Raw genomic sequence first — 17,144 nt, 5'->3', positions numbered from 1 at the left:
GTATCTTTCATTTCAAAAAAATATTCAATTAATAGTGCATAAATCGCATGCGGTTTCCTTTATTTACAGGAGAAACTAATATCCAAAGTCAAAATCTGTTTTTCTGTTTTGATGGTTTCCAATTTTCTGTTACATATACATACACATATTTATGCAATAATGTACTTGCATGCAAATTTAATGACTTACTGCACAAGAATTTTATTTTGGCGTATATATTCTCTGTGAGTACGAGCGTACTTTAGTGAAAATTTACTTCAAAACAAAAGAGAAATGTAATTACCCTCATTTATTGTATATACTAAATACTTAGTTTTTCTTGCAGCGTAGTTCAAACGTTTTTTTTTATTTTTTCCATATATTAAGTAAAAATTTTAATATTAATAGAGGCTTTTTATGTATAGTTTTTAAGTTTCATTTTTTCGACCGAAATTGCAATGTTTACATTTTCCGACAAACCCATTGGTAGCATGTGATCGGAGTTGTACTATAATTGCTGCAATGCGCTTTTTTTTAAGAAATCTCGAAAATCTCTCAATAATACAAAATCCACCATTTTTCATTGCTTCTCTTCTCTTCCTAAATATGAAGTTAAAAAAATTAATAAATGGAAAAGCAGCAAAAACAAAGAAACTAACTGTGATCTCTGCCCAGTGGAAAACAATTTCATACGATAACAACTTGTGCAATTGGGGCCAACGAATTTATATTGCGAAAACTTTCCACGTCGGTTATTTTCAAAATTGGCACAGCAAATATTTATGAAGATTGTTAAAATAAAAACACTGTCAACAGCTTCTGCGTCGAAAGCCGCGAATTCAAGTAATTTTTGAGAGAATAAACACAATAAATTAGAAATGCTGAAGAACAAGTTTACAATTTGCTATAAAATTGCAATGTAATATTTATATGAATATAAACAATTCAAAGGAGGCGCTACAATTATTGCAGTTCTGTTGTGTTCAAAATGTTTGGTGCTTATTCGTTCGCGAAAATTATCTGAAAAAGAAACAAAGAGGTGTCTGCAATGCTTATTGTTCCCTTCTGTATTGTAGCACACTACGAAAGGGTGCAATACCAGTACCTGGTCCAATCATTATTAAAGGGGTTGCAACCTCGCTTGGCAATGACATTGTTCCATCCTTTATGATACCGAATACTGTCGTTCCAACTTCAAGAGATTACAGCCAGTTTGAACACAGGCCAAGTCTGGGTGTAGACATTTTTGTTTTATATTCAACAACTGCGACAAGAAGATCAAGAGAACCTATCGTTGGCATAGAAGCTTTTTAACTCAAATAACATGGACAGTTTAAGTTCTGAAGTGCTATGCCGAAAGTCTTGCACAACTTCTTGTATCGTACGACGTGGGCGGAGTTGACCTTCAGCTTGGATTGTGGTATCAAAGAAAAAAATACCCAACTAGTAGTCCCCCGAAGGATTATATGTTTGCTATATATTTTTAACCGCAGTAAAAATTCTGAGCTAAATATTGAAAACCATTAAAAATCGATATAGGCAGTCAAGTCGCAGTGTGTTCTAGTCAAAACTCTTTCGCTGCGCATTTCCAATTAGATGAATAACTGGCAAACTCGTAGTGCAGTGAATAAATCTAGCAGGAATAAGCGAACACTTCATGTGAATATCTGAGCAACTTAATTATAAAAAAATTGTATTTACCATTCACAGCTAACATCACAAATACTAATGAGGTCCTTCGGTCGTATCCTACATTCATACAAACAAGTTCTTTGTGGGCCTTTGCTCATCATTCCTTCAATCGCGTGTTCAATTGTAAACAGTCGCATATAATTTTGAAATTCCATTAGTGTACATACAAGCATTATGTACCTACATACATAAATCTGATGATAAGCTCATGGTTTTGCAGCCTGCCAGCGACACGCCATTAACTTACACTTCTGTATACTCTACAATAATTCTACCTTTATAAAAGCATGAATACATGCATACAGATATTGTATCCTTTACCACGCGTTTTTGTTTTGCAATCAACGCCCACATATATAAGAGCACTTTTCGTTTTTGCTCCAAATGAGTCATGCGGTCGAAAAAGTTTTTGTATCCTACTACCATAAACAAGTTACAAGGAAACAACTACGGCTTGTTGAAGAAAGCAATTAAAATTAAATGTAATTCAATATGAATGTGTGTGTCAGTGCAGCTCTTTATAAACCTCTGTTATGGCATACAAGGCTCCACTGAAAGCTGTAATGCCAATTAAGAAAGTGGCTCCTCTTCTAACGGCCACTTTACCCACTCCCTGAACGGCCACTAGGTAATATGCGATCACAGTTTCATAAGGCTAGCATGGAAACTTCTATGCACTTACTAACATCCTCGGGAAAGATTTCAAATACTCACCTATTATGGTAGACAGAAAGAACGCAAAATGAAACGTGTAGGCTGGACGAAATCGAACGCGTTTCATGTTTGTATAACATCATACAAATTGGTGGTGTCAACATTATGCAAGCTGAGGAATAGCGCCAGTCCATGCGTTGGCGTCGGTGGCTTTACCAGAATAGGGCGTACACTTCGTACTGTTGATGATTACATTGCAAATTGTCGTCCAAAATACAAAAACAAATTTATTCCTAAACATACCTTAGCTAAACCATCGGCACCAGCGCTAGATATGTGTAGTTTTGTGGCATGGAACGCCACATCAAATATACTTTCATCGAATTTCTTACGATGCGCTGCAATCTCTTGTACACATGTCTTTTTGTCCAAATTCCATAATCGTTTCGAGCAATTATGCGAACCAGATAATAAATATAAACCGTGCGCATTAACAGCCAACGATGTCACCGGTTCCAAATGTGCCACCATCGAATGTATTAATGTCCCCAAAACAGTATCACAGAAGCGTATATGACGATCTTCTCTTCTTGTGCAGCAATAGTAATAGAAAGTCGACATTTTCTTGTCGAATTGAATGGCACAAATAATTCCAATATGTAAAATATAATAAGAAAAGGCCATTTTATCCATATTTCCATGAAGAGAAAATCTGAAAAGAAAAGAAGAAACTCAATTAATAACAAAATACAATCTAATTTGCAACAAGTTCTACTCACAACAGCGTGTTTAAATGAATGACTTTTTTTCCATTCAGGAAATGGAAAAGCGTAGCAGATGTGAAAATAGTTACACTTAATTTCTGACTATCAATGCACTGCGTTACCGACATTAGGCCTTATGCGCTACTACACGCTACGTGTCGCGAACTAAATATCGCGATCAATCATCCATTGGGACGAAATTTAAAACACTTAATTCCACGAATCTCAATATTATCGACAATACACGTTGAAAATAATGTTGAATGGTGTAAGTGCAACTCTGTAATACTTTTCAGCCAGGTTTCGAACCGTTCCGTGTGGTGGCAGGCCATTTGCTGTGAAAACAAAGCTCACCACAAATCTAAAAAAAATTTTAGAAATACGTCGGCGACATCTACTTACACAAATCAAATTATAAAATGTACTAAATGCGCTAAAGCACCAGCCGCATCGCATGGATGAGTGTTAAATCCGTTTTTTCTTCGTTTCTTTGCGCACATAAATATTTATTTATGGCCTTTAATATTTTATTTCAATTAAATTTTATTTCAATAAAATTTTTTTTTCCTTTGCGAAAATATATTAGATATCATTTTTTTGGTTTACGCCACCCAACCAACATTCCGCCAACCTCAATTCGGGCATGATCAATGATACCAATATTCTTTCACATCATGACCCGTTACCAAACCTTATTGGCCAAGTCAGAGAGAGGCGCAAAGCGTTTCGACGTCGCATGCCAGCTCTGCGGCAGGGACCATAGTCTCCGACTCTGTGCCGAATATAGAAAAAAATCCCCGGAGGAGAGGTTGCGGGCCGTGCTGCTGCAGAAATACTGTCCAAATTGTCTGTCGCCCTTTCACCGCGTGGACAAGTGCAATAGCAAATATCGCTGCAAACGGTGCCAGGAAAAGCACCACACGACGCTCCACTTGGATGAGCGTCAATCAGAACGTGACAATACAACCACTAATGGCGACGACAACACGTCCGACGACGCGTTGTCAATTATCCTCGCGGGACCGACAAAATCCTGGGAACAGCAGGTAAAGAAGAAGAGATGGAAGAAGAAAGAGCGAGAGCGGAAGATCAGGCGAAAGCGGAGACAAGACCGTCGACAAGGGAGAATGGGATGCGGAGTTTCCGGCCGCTGTTGCAGCACGAGCGAAAGAAGGTAAACGAAATTCGAAAACAGCAAAACAATTGGCGGCAGCATAACGTCGGATTCCACCGAAGCCCTATTAAGTCGTCCAAACTAGAAAGGCAGCAACGTCGAAATAAATCATCGCCATACGCTTCTGACGCCCAAAATACAAGGGTCCTATCGCGCGACACGCCGGAAGGCTTCCGAACCAGCCGACTCCGCCAAGCTACTCCATCGCCCGTTCTGCGGCCTTTCGTGCTCATTGCGCCGACGGCCATCGTGCGCATCGAATCGGGTGGGCATTTACACCTGGTTCGTGCCATTATTGATCCTTGCGCCACCAGCACCATCGTCGATGCAGAGCTGGTACGCGATTTACAGTTGGAGCGACAAGGACCAGGGCAATGCACCCGTATGCTGCGCGGCAAGTTCGGGTCATCGACGCATGTCACTACTCAAGCCGCCGTGGTCAACGGCCACTATCGCCTGAGTCCGCCGTCTAATGTAGACCCGAAGATTTCCGCGCCTTTTCAGTTCATGCGGATGGCCGACCCACATTTCTACCGCTCATCGCCAATTCGGCTTGATGGTGAGCGGAACGCCAGCCACAACAGTTGGCGGTCTCCTGACCCAACCGACCGTATTCGGGCTGGTAGTCTGAGAAGCCTCCCAAAAATAGGAGTTTTCATACAAATAAGTAATTACTGCACGGAATCAAAACCACGTACGTTTAATTAACAAATTATTTATTTCTTCACAGGAGAACGAGACACGAAGTCCATCTTACGACGTGCAGTGCTCGCAGTCCGCATCTGCACATCGACGTATAGCCTTACCAGGACGTGCGATGGCTTGGATGCTTTCGAAATCACCTGATTTGAATTTTTTTGTTGCTTACGGCAAGGGGGCCGGTATGTTTAGGCCACATATTTGCCCTTCCTCGTAGCAATTTACCTAATCAACCAACACATTCATAAATGCGTGTTCACAAATATACACATGCGTTCATATGTATAAACTGCAATTGTTTATACACATTACTTTAAACTTTTTTACTTGACTGCTATGGACCGAATATGGGGCAACTTTCGGCGGGGAAACTCAACGAAAGTGGCCGTATAGTGGGCTCATAGCTTTTCTCTGCCAAGCCATCGGCATCTTTTGATCCAGCCGTGGAAGTGAAAGCATCCTGCCAACATACGTCATGTAAGTGCTAATACTTTACAATATTACTGATATATTCCACAACAATTGTTAAATATATTTCCTTAAAATTTGTTGGTTCATTTTAATTGTTTAATAAAAACAAATTATCATTTTGTCATTGAATTAATCGAATCCTTTTGGTGTTTTTTATTCTTCCTTTTTTCGCCTTAATCCTTCCATAACAAATACGTGGGTGCGCGCTGTTGCCACCACGCATTTGTACAGCAGGAAATTTTCAAGCAACCTGGTTGTTGAAGAAGCTATTGACTTAGGATAATATTGGACCAGGCCGAAATAAGCCGGCAATCTAGGACTTGAAAATAAGAAGAAACAAAGTGGTCCTGAGGGACAAATTGGTGAAAAATAATGAAATATTTACTGCAGTAGGCAAATTTAGAAATAAAAAGAAAAAGTTACCCAAGTTCTCTAAAGTGTAATAATTGCACTAACCCTAGAGGTAGTGAAAGTGACATATCCCGGTAAAAATTAAATAATTCTTCATAAATATCATGACGATCCTCTCTTGGTGGCCGCTGTAGAAATCGCATGACAGACATAAGATCACAAATACATTGCTGGAAAATACAACGAATATAAAAAGAATATTTAAAAATATGAAAATGTTTGCATCCACAGTACCTTCCTTTTACCAATTAGCTGAACTACTACTACTAGTATAAACTACCTTGCTCTTCCATCAATTACAGCTCGGCCACCGTGGTGTGATGGTAGCGTGCTCCGCCTACCACACCGTATGCCCTGGGTTCGCACCCCGGGCAAAGCAACATCAAAATTTTAGAAATAAGGTTTTTAAATTAGAAGAAAATTTTTCTAAGCGGGGTCGCCCCTCGGCAGTGTTTGGCAAGCGCTCCGGGTGTATTTCTGCCATGAAAAGCTCTCAGTTAAAACTCATCTGCCTTGCAGATGCCGTTCGGAGTCGGCATAAAACATGTAGGTCCCGTCCGACCAATTTGTAGGGAAAATCAAGAGGAGCACGACGCAAATTGGAGGAGAAGCTCGGCCTTAGATCTCTTCGGAGGTTATCGCGCCTTACATTTATTTTATTTATTTTTTTATTTAGTTACAGGTTACTTCTTTTATGTGATCTAAGTTTTCAAATGAAAAGATACAACAATAAAAAATCTTGTTTAATACAAATTGTTAAAGTGAGGAAATATAAACCATTTATATTTATTAGAAATAAAAATAAGTTTGGGAGGCCTCAGTTAGGAAAACCTCGCCTTTTAGAGAGGACATAATTTTAGACAATAGGATCCCTTACTCCCATAAGTTAGATAATAAGTATAAAGGATATTATAAAGTTCAAAGTATTGTTAAAAATAACAACTTCACATTAATACCACATAGAATACGAAATAGTGACAGGACCAATAAAGATAAGGAAATAATAATTCATAAGAATAGGCTTAAACCAATATAAAATATTTAGTATTAACAAAAAAAAACCAAACAACCTCACTATAACCACTCCACTTTACTCATAATAATAAATATGCAGATAAGCCAAAGAAAACAAAAACAGCATGTTATGTCAAAAAAAAAAAAACAAGTACAAAAAAAAAATCAAAGTCAGCGGCCCAAATAAATTATTTTGAACCCAGCTTGAATTCAACATCATACAAACATGCCGACACACAAAGCACATATCTTTTCACATTTGTCAACCCTTATTGATAACGCGTCATATTGAATAACACACTTATCGTTCAGCGTGACTGATCACCATTGTCGGTTGACAACGTGACTGCCAAAATATTTACATTACACTATATCTATAATTTGGTCAAAGTAATAATATGCTGATTTGGCATACAGGCATTGGGAATGTAGATACATACTTTTAATTTGTAAGTGTTAGTGTAACTTTTATATGTAAGTAAAGAAATTTTGTATAAAAGGAAATGCATTTCTCCAACAAAGCCAATAATATTCTAACGCTACACATCGGCGTTTCTTGTAAATTATTTCCAAGTTTACAACACTGCGCATTGCTTGGTTTAATTTAAGCTGCGCCAGCTCGCAGTTCCGTGCTGCAATTACGGCAGCCACATCGTCTGCGAAAGCGACAAGAAAATCACTTTCTGGCATGTGCGATCCCTGGGCTGCTCCGCCTGTTATCCTCACCTTTCTCTGACCTTGATTTGTTTCGTACGTGAGCCAGCGATCTTTTAGGTAGTCCACTAATATGGCTAGCGGATAAGGAGGTACCTTGAAAGAGTGATTTAGCGCATCGAGCATGTCGTCCTACCTGACGGAATTGAAGGCATTTTTCACGTCCAGCTTCACCAGTAAGACAACCGGCCTAGCGTGGTGGCACACGGTTTCGGCTTTTCTTACCGCATTTGTAACCTCGGCTATGGCATCTATTGTGAAGTGACCTTTCCGGAACCCATGCAGCCGATGGGACAGACCTACTCCATCTTCAATGGCTGCTATCAGCCGTTGTTTAAGGAGACTTTCCATCATTTTCCCGTCGTGTCGGTCATGCATAATGGTCGAAAAGACGGCGGGGAGTTCGGGTCTCCCTTGCCTTTCGGGATTAGCACGAGGTGCGCTGTCTTCCACCTTGTTGGAAAGATCCTGGCTTCCAGGCATTTGTTATACATATGCAGGAGCAACGCAGGACTGCTTTTATCAGCCAATCTTATTGCTTCAGCTGGTATCCCATCCGGTTATGGCGCTTTGCCGGGCTTCATTCTGTGTAGGACCGCTTTTAGCTCACCTTCACTGAACGGCTGCACGTCGTGATCTTCGTGGGCGACGTGGTCACGCTCTCTGCTTGTGCGAGTGAGGAACAGAGCATCTACTATACTTCGCATCTTTTCCTCATCCATCGTTTGGTTCGGTGGGCGGAATTTCCCCATTACTATTTTATACCCTTGTCCCCAAGTATCACGATCAACTTCTTTGCAAAGCTCTTTCCAGCTATTAAGTTTGCTTTGCCTTATGGCGGCACAGGGATGTTTTATGCTCTTCTGCAGGCTCCGCATTCTGTGGCATACCCTGCGTAATTCGGTAATTTTGCTAATTTTGCTGAGGTCTTGCACGCGTGGTTCAGGCAACGCATGGTGGCTTCCACCGTAGCGTTCGCCGCTTCGGCACTGTAGACTATCTGTCGTGCGCTCGCTTGTACAACAGCGGAGAACTTTGCAACGTCAACCTTAGAGGCGTCCCATTTTGTTTTCATACGGGGCGGTCTCCCTGTCCGACTTTGCCCTGAGTCATTAAGATGGAAGGTGATAAAGTTATGGCCACTACCCGAGAGATCCTCTATCACGCCTTTGACAGCAGGTTTTTCGATATTAATGTAATATCAGGGATAGAGTGTCCAAAGCCTGGTCGCCGATACGACGGGGTCGTGCCGGTATTCAGAATGGCCAATCCAAGTCGGTCAACCATTTCTAGCACTAGCCTTCCTCTGAAGTTAGTCTGGGGCATTCCCCACTCAACAGCCCTAGAATTGAAATCTCCAGCGACAATCACGTTACCAGTTTCATCACGCAAATCGTCTTCAAGTAGTTCTAGCTTATCTTTAAACAGTTAAATGGGGTCATTTGGTGACAGGTAGCAGCTCACTAATGTGGTTTGGGCCACTGTTACGCGTACGTACCCTTTTCCCACAACACGGCTTCTTACGTGGGTGCCAGCGTCCACGGTCCACGAGCAGTACCTGTTAAGTCTACATGCCAGTCACTCCTGGCCCTATAAGGTTCACTGATGATCGTATAGCTGGCTCTGTTTTCGAAAACCAGTTGGTCCAGCAGACTATCGGATAACCTGCTTCGGTTCCGGCTGCCTTGAATGAAACTGGTCTCTTGCGCGCCTGTTTGGCCTTTGCGAGTGCCTTCCTGAAGGTGCTGCATGCTCCAGACCCGGGAAGGTTGTTAACCTTCTCTGACTGGCATAAAAGCATTTTGGAGTTTCCGTGCAGGCCGGGGCCTGATCACCACTCCGTCCGCACTTCCAGCAAGCACTGCTTCTATCAGGGCCTTTTCAGTTTGCTTTTTGGTGTCCGTAACCCAGACGCCGGAAGCACCGCTGCTCGTCTACCCTCTGTCTAAGCCTGCATTGCAGCCAGCCGATACCGATCTCGCCCTTGGCTAGTAAAAGAAGCCAACTGCTTCATCCACTTCAATGGCTGCTATCTTCTGTTCGCGCTGGTTTGCCGGGAAAATGGACACACGGACCTGTCGCGTCATTTCCCCGCCAGCAGCTATCCTAACAGCCTCGGCAACTTCTTCAGCGGTTGTCAGGCAGTCCATGCCCAGCACCTCTATCCGCAATCGTCGTATAAGCTGCTTGGTTTCGTCCGCTTCTCCAACAGCGCTTCCTATCGCTTGGATGAATGCTGATTTACCGTCGCAACGTGCAGTTTCGATAAGTAAAATCCCGGATTTGATATTTCGGATGGAGCGTATGACGGTCCCTGTATCCTCAGACCGGATATCGCCCCGGGTGGATCCTACGACCTCGGCGTAGTTCTTTCCCTGGGCTGATCTAACTACGAAAGCTGCGGCCCGCCAGTTTCTGGGCTTGCTTATTCTGTTTGCCTTTCTAGCTTGCCCATGTGGTGTTCTTTGTTCTTTGTCAGGGCGTGGTTTTGCTTTCCGGTTCCGTACGGTCGTCCAGATCTCAACCGAGATTGTCCTCGCAGAACCCTCATCGCACTTTTTCTTGGAATCCGAGGCCCCCAGTTGTGAGCCAGAGTTCTTTCGTGCTCTTTTCTTCCCACGTTCGGTTCGGTGCACTCTGAAATATGTAAAAACAAGGACTAGTTAAAACGCCGATGTGTAGCGTTAAAATGCGATTGTTTTTATTTTAGAATTGTCTTTCTTTTTATACAAAATTATCTATTTTACACATACGTAATTACACTAACATACTACATTCTTAGCATTCGCATTTTGAGTCAGCATATTAGTTCGACCTAATTTTGGAAATTGTAACTGTAGATATATTTTGGCAGGCGCATTGACGAATTGTCATTGACACGCGGTCACGCTATTAATGAAGTGGTCAATGCAGCAGTAGAAATGTATCCGGATACAGGTCTTGCTGTCGGCATTAGCAAGTGATGTTGAACTCCCGCTGCGATGGGGTAAAGGGAATGTATTTAGTTCGATATTGTAATGTGAATGCAGTATGTGTGGTCTGCATAGAATGTGCATTGGCGTAGTACTTCAAAACACTACAAACGTATTGACATAAGGCGGCACCATGCATAATACTACACCTTCCACCTTACAAAGAAAAAGGCATATATGACTTTTTCAGATTCTTAATGACCCACTTGAGTTTTGCTTGAATTTGAAAAAATTTTAATTGCTTTTGAGTTATATTATAATTTATTGCATAGCGGTTACTTGATATGGGAAACAAAGAGTCTGTTTACATTATTTTCTGTTTACATTTGCTTCTAATATGCTGACGTTGTTATTTAAATTTTTTTTTTTGGTTGTTTTTTTTGTATGTTTATAATTATTAGTAATATTTCGCATCAAGTGTTATCTATTGAAATTCGTTTTACATTTCAGAATTTGAAATGTGTCGACCCACTTGAAATCCGCTTATGTTTACAAATTATTCTTTAACATTTATGATGTATCTGTAACTCGATGCCAAAATGAATTTGGATCTTTATGCGTGCTTTGTTTTTGTTTATATTTTCTTTACTTACGTATCTATTGTACTGGTTTTTGTTTTGCGAGTAAAGTGGAATGCTTTGTGTAGAAAAAAAAAATTTTTGAATTATGTGACTTATTAGCAGATGTTTTATATTGGTTTGAGCCTATTCTTATGGAATATTATTTCCTTACTTTTATTGTTCCTATCGCTATTTTCTACTCCATGGGATATTAATGTGAAAGTGTTATTTTTATCAATTTTCTTTACCTTATACTGTCCCTTATATCTATTATCTAACTTATGGTTTTGGTCATTCCTAACTAATATAAGATCACCTACATATATCTATTTCCTTACTGCAGCTACTTTTATCCTAGTTTGATTTTTGTTTTTCTTTAGTCTCATGGAGTAATTTCCTACCTCGTTGTTGGGCTACTTGTAGTCTGTATTTTATATCTTTGTCATAGGCCTCGTGATTGTATAATGGGCTGATTTTACTATATTTAGGAATTCGAAATCCGGGAGGTTCTTTGCAAATATGAGCTCAAAAGGGCAATATTTATGTACGGTTGATGGCGTTGTATTGTAAAAAAATATGCAAAAAACCTAAGGTAACCATCCCAATCGTCTTTGTCACTGGATATGTATGTGCGTACATATTCATTGAATGTTCTGTGACTGCGTTCTACAGTACCCAAAGTTTGATGATGATACGGTGTTGAGGTTTCATGCTCAACTTTTAGCAGTTTACACAGTTCTTCGAATAAGCTATTTATGTACTCTGTACCCATGTCCGTTATGATTGTTTTCATACACCCTTAGATCAAAACGAAATGCTCGAACATGGCTTTAGCGACTGTTGCGGCGTGTTTGCTTGGGACCGGGATCGCTACCAAATATTTGGTCAGATCGCATATAGTGGTAATTCGTTTCCATTTATCGACTTTGGTAATGGTCTGACTGCATCGATTTGTACAATATCGAAAGCCCTTGGAGGTGTCTCCGTTATTGTCAGTGGCTCCTTTATATGCTTATTTGTTTTATTTTTCTTGCAGTGGATGCAGTTTTTTACGTATTTTCTTACGTCATTTTTCATATTTAGCCAGCTATATTTCTGCTTGATTTTATTGGTCATGCTATTTATTCCTGGGTTGCCACCACTAATCGGATCGTCATGATATTTATGCAGAATTTCTTTAATTTTCCGCGGATTTGTCACATACTTAACCTCTGGGGTTAGTGCTACTGGTAACCTCTTGAGAACTTTATACCTACTTCTATAAATTTGCCTACTCGAGTATAATTATATTTAAACAATTTGTCCCCTAAGGACAACTGTATTTGTACAAGTCTTAAATTGCCGGCTTCTTTTTCAAGCCTGGAAAACAATTGGCCTAAGGCAATCTTATCCTCAACAATTAGGTTGCTTGTATCTTTATTGCTACAAATTTTCTTTCCTTTTTTGAAATATAATTTCGGAGGATCGAAAACGAGCTCGACATGTCCTTTTACTTCAAATTTATTTAGCGCTTCATATATCTTTAGGTTCTCTGTGTGACTTTCTTTATTTTCAATATTATAGCTGGTGTTTTTGGCTGTCGATCTTGTTGTTATTTTTAATATTTTACTTGCCTCCACTGACATATCTTTTAAGTTTGTAATTGTTATGCGGGATAATGCATCCGCTATGTGATTTTCTTTTCCGGCTATATACTCCACTTCAAAATTGTACTCTTCTAAATCGAGTCTTACTCGTGTCAGCTTAGATGAAGGGCTCTTCATCGCAAACAGGTATTGTTGCCTTTGTGGCGATTTAAATAATCAAACAAATTTTTTAGAGTTTATTAGCACTTTTCAAATGCTTCTTACGCGTTGCTTTAAAAATATTTTTTTTTGATTATTACGCACTTAGGTTTGAATTCAAAAAGGGCTCTAAATATGACTGATGATGTTACTTATAGTAGTACAATTATGGCGTGATTCTTACCTAACTGTTAACTATTTACATACATGTATGTATGAGTTATTTTGTTACATATTGGAAATGAAAAGTTAACTGCACAAAGTATGTATGTATGTTTTTATGATACATGCTAAAGCAAAAAAAAAAAAGAGAACATGAAAATAACTATACCCCGCAGTATCATAAGCAAGTATACCCAGCGGCAACATTCCTCCCCTAGCAACTAAATCACCCTTGAAGAGGTTTGCTTAAGTAGGGCCGCTGACATCCAACACTGCCACCTTAGTTGCTGGCCTTTTCAACAGGCCTTTTTTGAGTTTTTACAGTGACCCGTCTCACTTGATCATTCTTTGCTTTTACAACCTCGGCGATAATACCCTTCGGCCAAAAATTCCGCGGCAGAGCTTCATTAACCACAATGACGACGTCTCCGACTACGATCGGTTCCCGCTTGCTGAACCATTTTGCTCTACGTTGGATGATTGGAGTATATTCTTGCAGCCAACGCCGCCAGAACTTATTAGCGAACTCTTGGGTTTTGTGCCAAAGCTGTCTTAAATTTGAAGTTTCATCGAAAAGTTCCTTTTGCCCGTCAGTAGAACCTAGTAGAAGGTGGTTCGGTGTGAGCGCATCGTCATCTGCGCTGTCGAGAGATACGAATGTGAGTGGTCGCGAATTAATTATAAGTTCGACTTCACATAAAGCGCTTTTGAGCATTTCTTCTGTGAATTTATACGAGGGGCAGATTGTATTTCGAACGGTTTTAACCGAGCGTACCAGCCTTTCCCATGCTCCGCCCATATGTGGCGCCATTGGGGGGTTGAACCGCCAGACGACGTCTTCACAACTTATATTCAATCCTTCTATTTTATTCGGGTTTTTGCGCAAGGCTTTCTCTGCAGCTTTGAAGTTTGTTCCGTTGTCCGTATATATCTCGCGTGGTTTTCCTCGCCTTGCCACAAATTTCTGAATGCTCATAATGCAGGAACTTACGTCTAAACTATGTGCGATCTCGAGATGAATTACGCGAACGGTCAGGCACGTGAATATTACGCCCCACCTTTTTTCTCTGTGCCTCCCAATTACAACGTATATCAGTCCGAATAAGTCTATACCCACGTAGGTAAAAGGGCGCTCAAAGCTTGCCAAACGTGCTTCTGGTAGTGGGGCCATTTGCTGAATAGTTGGTTTCGCGCTCTCATTCTTGCAGCGTTGACATGCTCGTCGCACCTTGCGATAAAGTACACGTAGACGAGGGATATAATAATGTTCGCGAATTGTGTTCAAGGTTGCTTCATGAAATTGATGATGATTTCGTTCGTGGCAATGCCGAGCTATTAAAAATGAGATCGGGTGATTTGTTGGCAATATTATGGAGTCACCAATTCTTAAGCTTTCCGCTCTTCCCCGTGATTTGAGAATATCGTCTTCATAGGCATTTAAACAAATCAGTTTACTATCGTTTTCAATGCTCTTACCAGATCTGAGGTTGGTAATCTCTTGGCGATATTCATTCTGTTGTGCCTCTTTAATTAGAATGACCTTGGCTTTATGAATAATTTCGCCAGAAACGTTGGAGGGTACTTTTACCTTCTTCATTTTCGATTTTAGCTTTTCCAAGAACAAAATTACCATTGCCATCGTTAAATATAGTCGACGCCAGCTATAAAAATTCTCAGCATTAATTAAGGGTTCTTTTTCTTCCTGTTTGGTTATATGCAGGATACAATGCCGTAGTTCAGTATGTTCAACTGGTCCAAGGTCGTTGCATGTTGGCCACTCGGTCTGATCGAAAGATAAGAATTCTGACCCATGCACCCAGAAGTCGGAACGTTGTTGCCCACTGAGTTTCGTGGCTAAGTCAGCAGGGTTTAATTTTGATGGAACCCAACGCCAATTGCCGGCGTTTGTCGCCTCCAACACTTCACCTACCCTATGCATTACGTACTGTTTAAAGTTCCTCGGGTCCATGCGCAGCCACTTCAACACTGTTTTTGAGTCTGACCAAAAGAATAGAGCATGAATGGGTACTCGTAACGCGTTCATCACGTTGGTTGCCAACCTTACGCCGATAACAGCAGCTTGTAGTTCGAGCCGCGCTATAAAAAATAAAAAAATAAATGTAAGGCGCGATAACCTCCGAAGAGATCTAAGGCCGAGCTTCTCTTCCAATTTGCGTCGTGCTCCTCTTGATTTTTCCCTACAAATTGGCCGGACGGGACCTACATGTTTTATGCCGACTCCGAACGGCATCTGCAAGGCAGATGAGTTTTCACTGAGAGCTTTTCATGGCAGAAATACAATGGGAGCGCTTGCCAGACACTGCCGAGGGGCGACCCCGCTTAGAATAATTTTCTTCTAATTGAAAAATCTTATTTCTAAAATTTTGATGTTGCTTTGCCCGGGAATTGAACCCAGGGCATACGGTGTGATAGGCGGAGCACGCTACCATCACACCACGGTGGCCGCGCTATAGATACAGCCTTTAATGGTGCTACTTTAGATTTAGCGGCCACGATGATTGTATCAACTTCATTTTTATATAACACTCGTAAATAGAAAGTCGCCGCGTACGCGTACTCCCCGGCATCTACAAAGGTATGCAGTTGGTTGCACTCGGAATCTTTCAGTAATGGTGAATAACACCGCGGGATCGTGGTAGAGGTTATTGCTGGCAGCAAAATCTTCCACTGACACCACTTGTTGTAAAGTTGCCCTAGAAGTGGGTCATCCCAATTTATGCTTGAGCGCCATACCTCTTGTAAAAGCATTTTCAGCCCTATGCTATAATGCGCCAGAAACCTGTGAGGGTCGAATATGGACATCAACACCTGAAGCACTTATCTTTTCGTTGGTATTAAGCTATCTTGCAGGATGTCTCTCCTCATTTTGGAGAATCTGCAAATAAACTTATAGTTGTCGTTATTCGGATCCTAATACAAACCTAGTATTTTCTCCGTATGTGCCAAATCCTTGGGAGTTTGATTTTCGGCGAGATCTTCCTGCAGTTGGTTGGCAACAGCTGATGAGTTGGATGCCCAGTTACGAATGTTAAATGCAGCTTGAGCGTGAATGGCCTTCACTTGTACGGCGAGTTTTATTGCCTCTTCTTCGGTATCGACGCTGTCGATGAAGTCGTCGACGTAGTGGTATTTTTGTATTGCTTCTACTGTACGCGGAAATTCTTTTTGTACTTCTCCGCGTTAGTGTCGCGAACAAAATGTGCGATGCATGGCGCGCAGCTGATCCCGAATGTAAGCGCTCGCATTACGTAGATATTCGGGTAGTATAACTCTTTGCAGTCCTCGTGCCACAAGAATCTCTGTGCGTGCATGTCTGCTTCCCTCACACGGATGTGGTGGAACATTTCTGCGATGTCTCCACAAATAGCGAACCTTCCCGTTCTAAATGACATTAATACGAAAATTAACGAATTAAGTAAATCTGGACCGCTTAGGAGGAAGTCGTTGAGAGCGGCTCCATTAGACTTTGCAGCCGCGTCCCACACCAGCCGTACCTTGCCAGGCTTGTTGGGGTTGAGTGTAATAAATATCGGTAGGTACCACTCGTGATTCTGTGGAATGCTTAACTCATCTGCAGTTAACTTTCTCGCGTAGCCTTTGTTTATCAAGTTACTTATTTGTTATCGCATATTACGTTCCAGATTTGCATCTTTAGCTAACTTTTTCTGCATGCATCTGAAGTGTTTAAGGGTGTTGTCGTAACTGACAGGTAGCTTTGTATCCTCATCCTTCCACAACAAGCCTAATTCATAATGACCATCGCTCTGATGACATGTGGCATTTAGAATTTGCATTGCCCTATTGTCTTGTGGAGACATCAACTTTCTTGTTTGGGGCGTCTCAAGACTGAAATACTCTTTCATCTCTTCGTGTAGCTTTTCGTATTTCTTTTCGCAGTCGCATACATGAATATTTAAGTGGTGCGATTCAAAATCCGTAGCCTTGCCTCCTTGTAGAGTCCACCCTAAACGGCACTTGGTGGCGATTGGCTCGAGCCACCCTCCTTCACGAGTTTTGATAGGCGCGGCTAGCTTCCAGCAATTAGCTCCTATTAGAATAGTCGGCTCGGCGTT

The 17,144-nt window shown here is 41.1% G+C and overlaps 1 protein-coding gene across 11 annotated transcripts in view; it reads right to left on the bottom strand.

Annotated features, from left to right (window-relative positions):
• LOC137237037 (striatin-3-like) overlaps window positions 1-17,144 on the bottom strand; it is a 636,631-nt gene that overhangs the window by 583,497 nt on the left and 35,990 nt on the right. For 8 of the 11 annotated variants that reach the window (XM_067760187.1, XM_067760185.1, XM_067760184.1 and 5 more), the window contains 2 exons: window positions 2,629-3,037; window positions 2,386-2,564 (listed from right to left, as the gene is read on the bottom strand). The exons of the other annotated variants lie outside the window; for them this stretch is intronic. In XM_067760187.1, coding sequence (XP_067616288.1) covers window positions 2,538-2,564; window positions 2,629-3,037 — 436 coding nt within the window. In that variant the 3' untranslated portion in view covers window positions 2,386-2,537. The remainder of the gene's footprint in view (window positions 1-2,385; window positions 2,565-2,628; window positions 3,038-17,144) is intronic. 11 annotated transcript variants of the gene reach the window in all.

The sequence above is a fragment of the Eurosta solidaginis genome, chromosome 1 (assembly GCF_040869045.1).
Source record: "Eurosta solidaginis isolate ZX-2024a chromosome 1, ASM4086904v1, whole genome shotgun sequence".
In the NCBI taxonomy this organism is placed as follows: domain Eukaryota; kingdom Metazoa; phylum Arthropoda; class Insecta; order Diptera; family Tephritidae; genus Eurosta; species Eurosta solidaginis.
The sequence above is the reverse complement of the archived record's forward strand: the minus strand, read 5'-3'. Positions and strand labels throughout refer to the sequence as shown.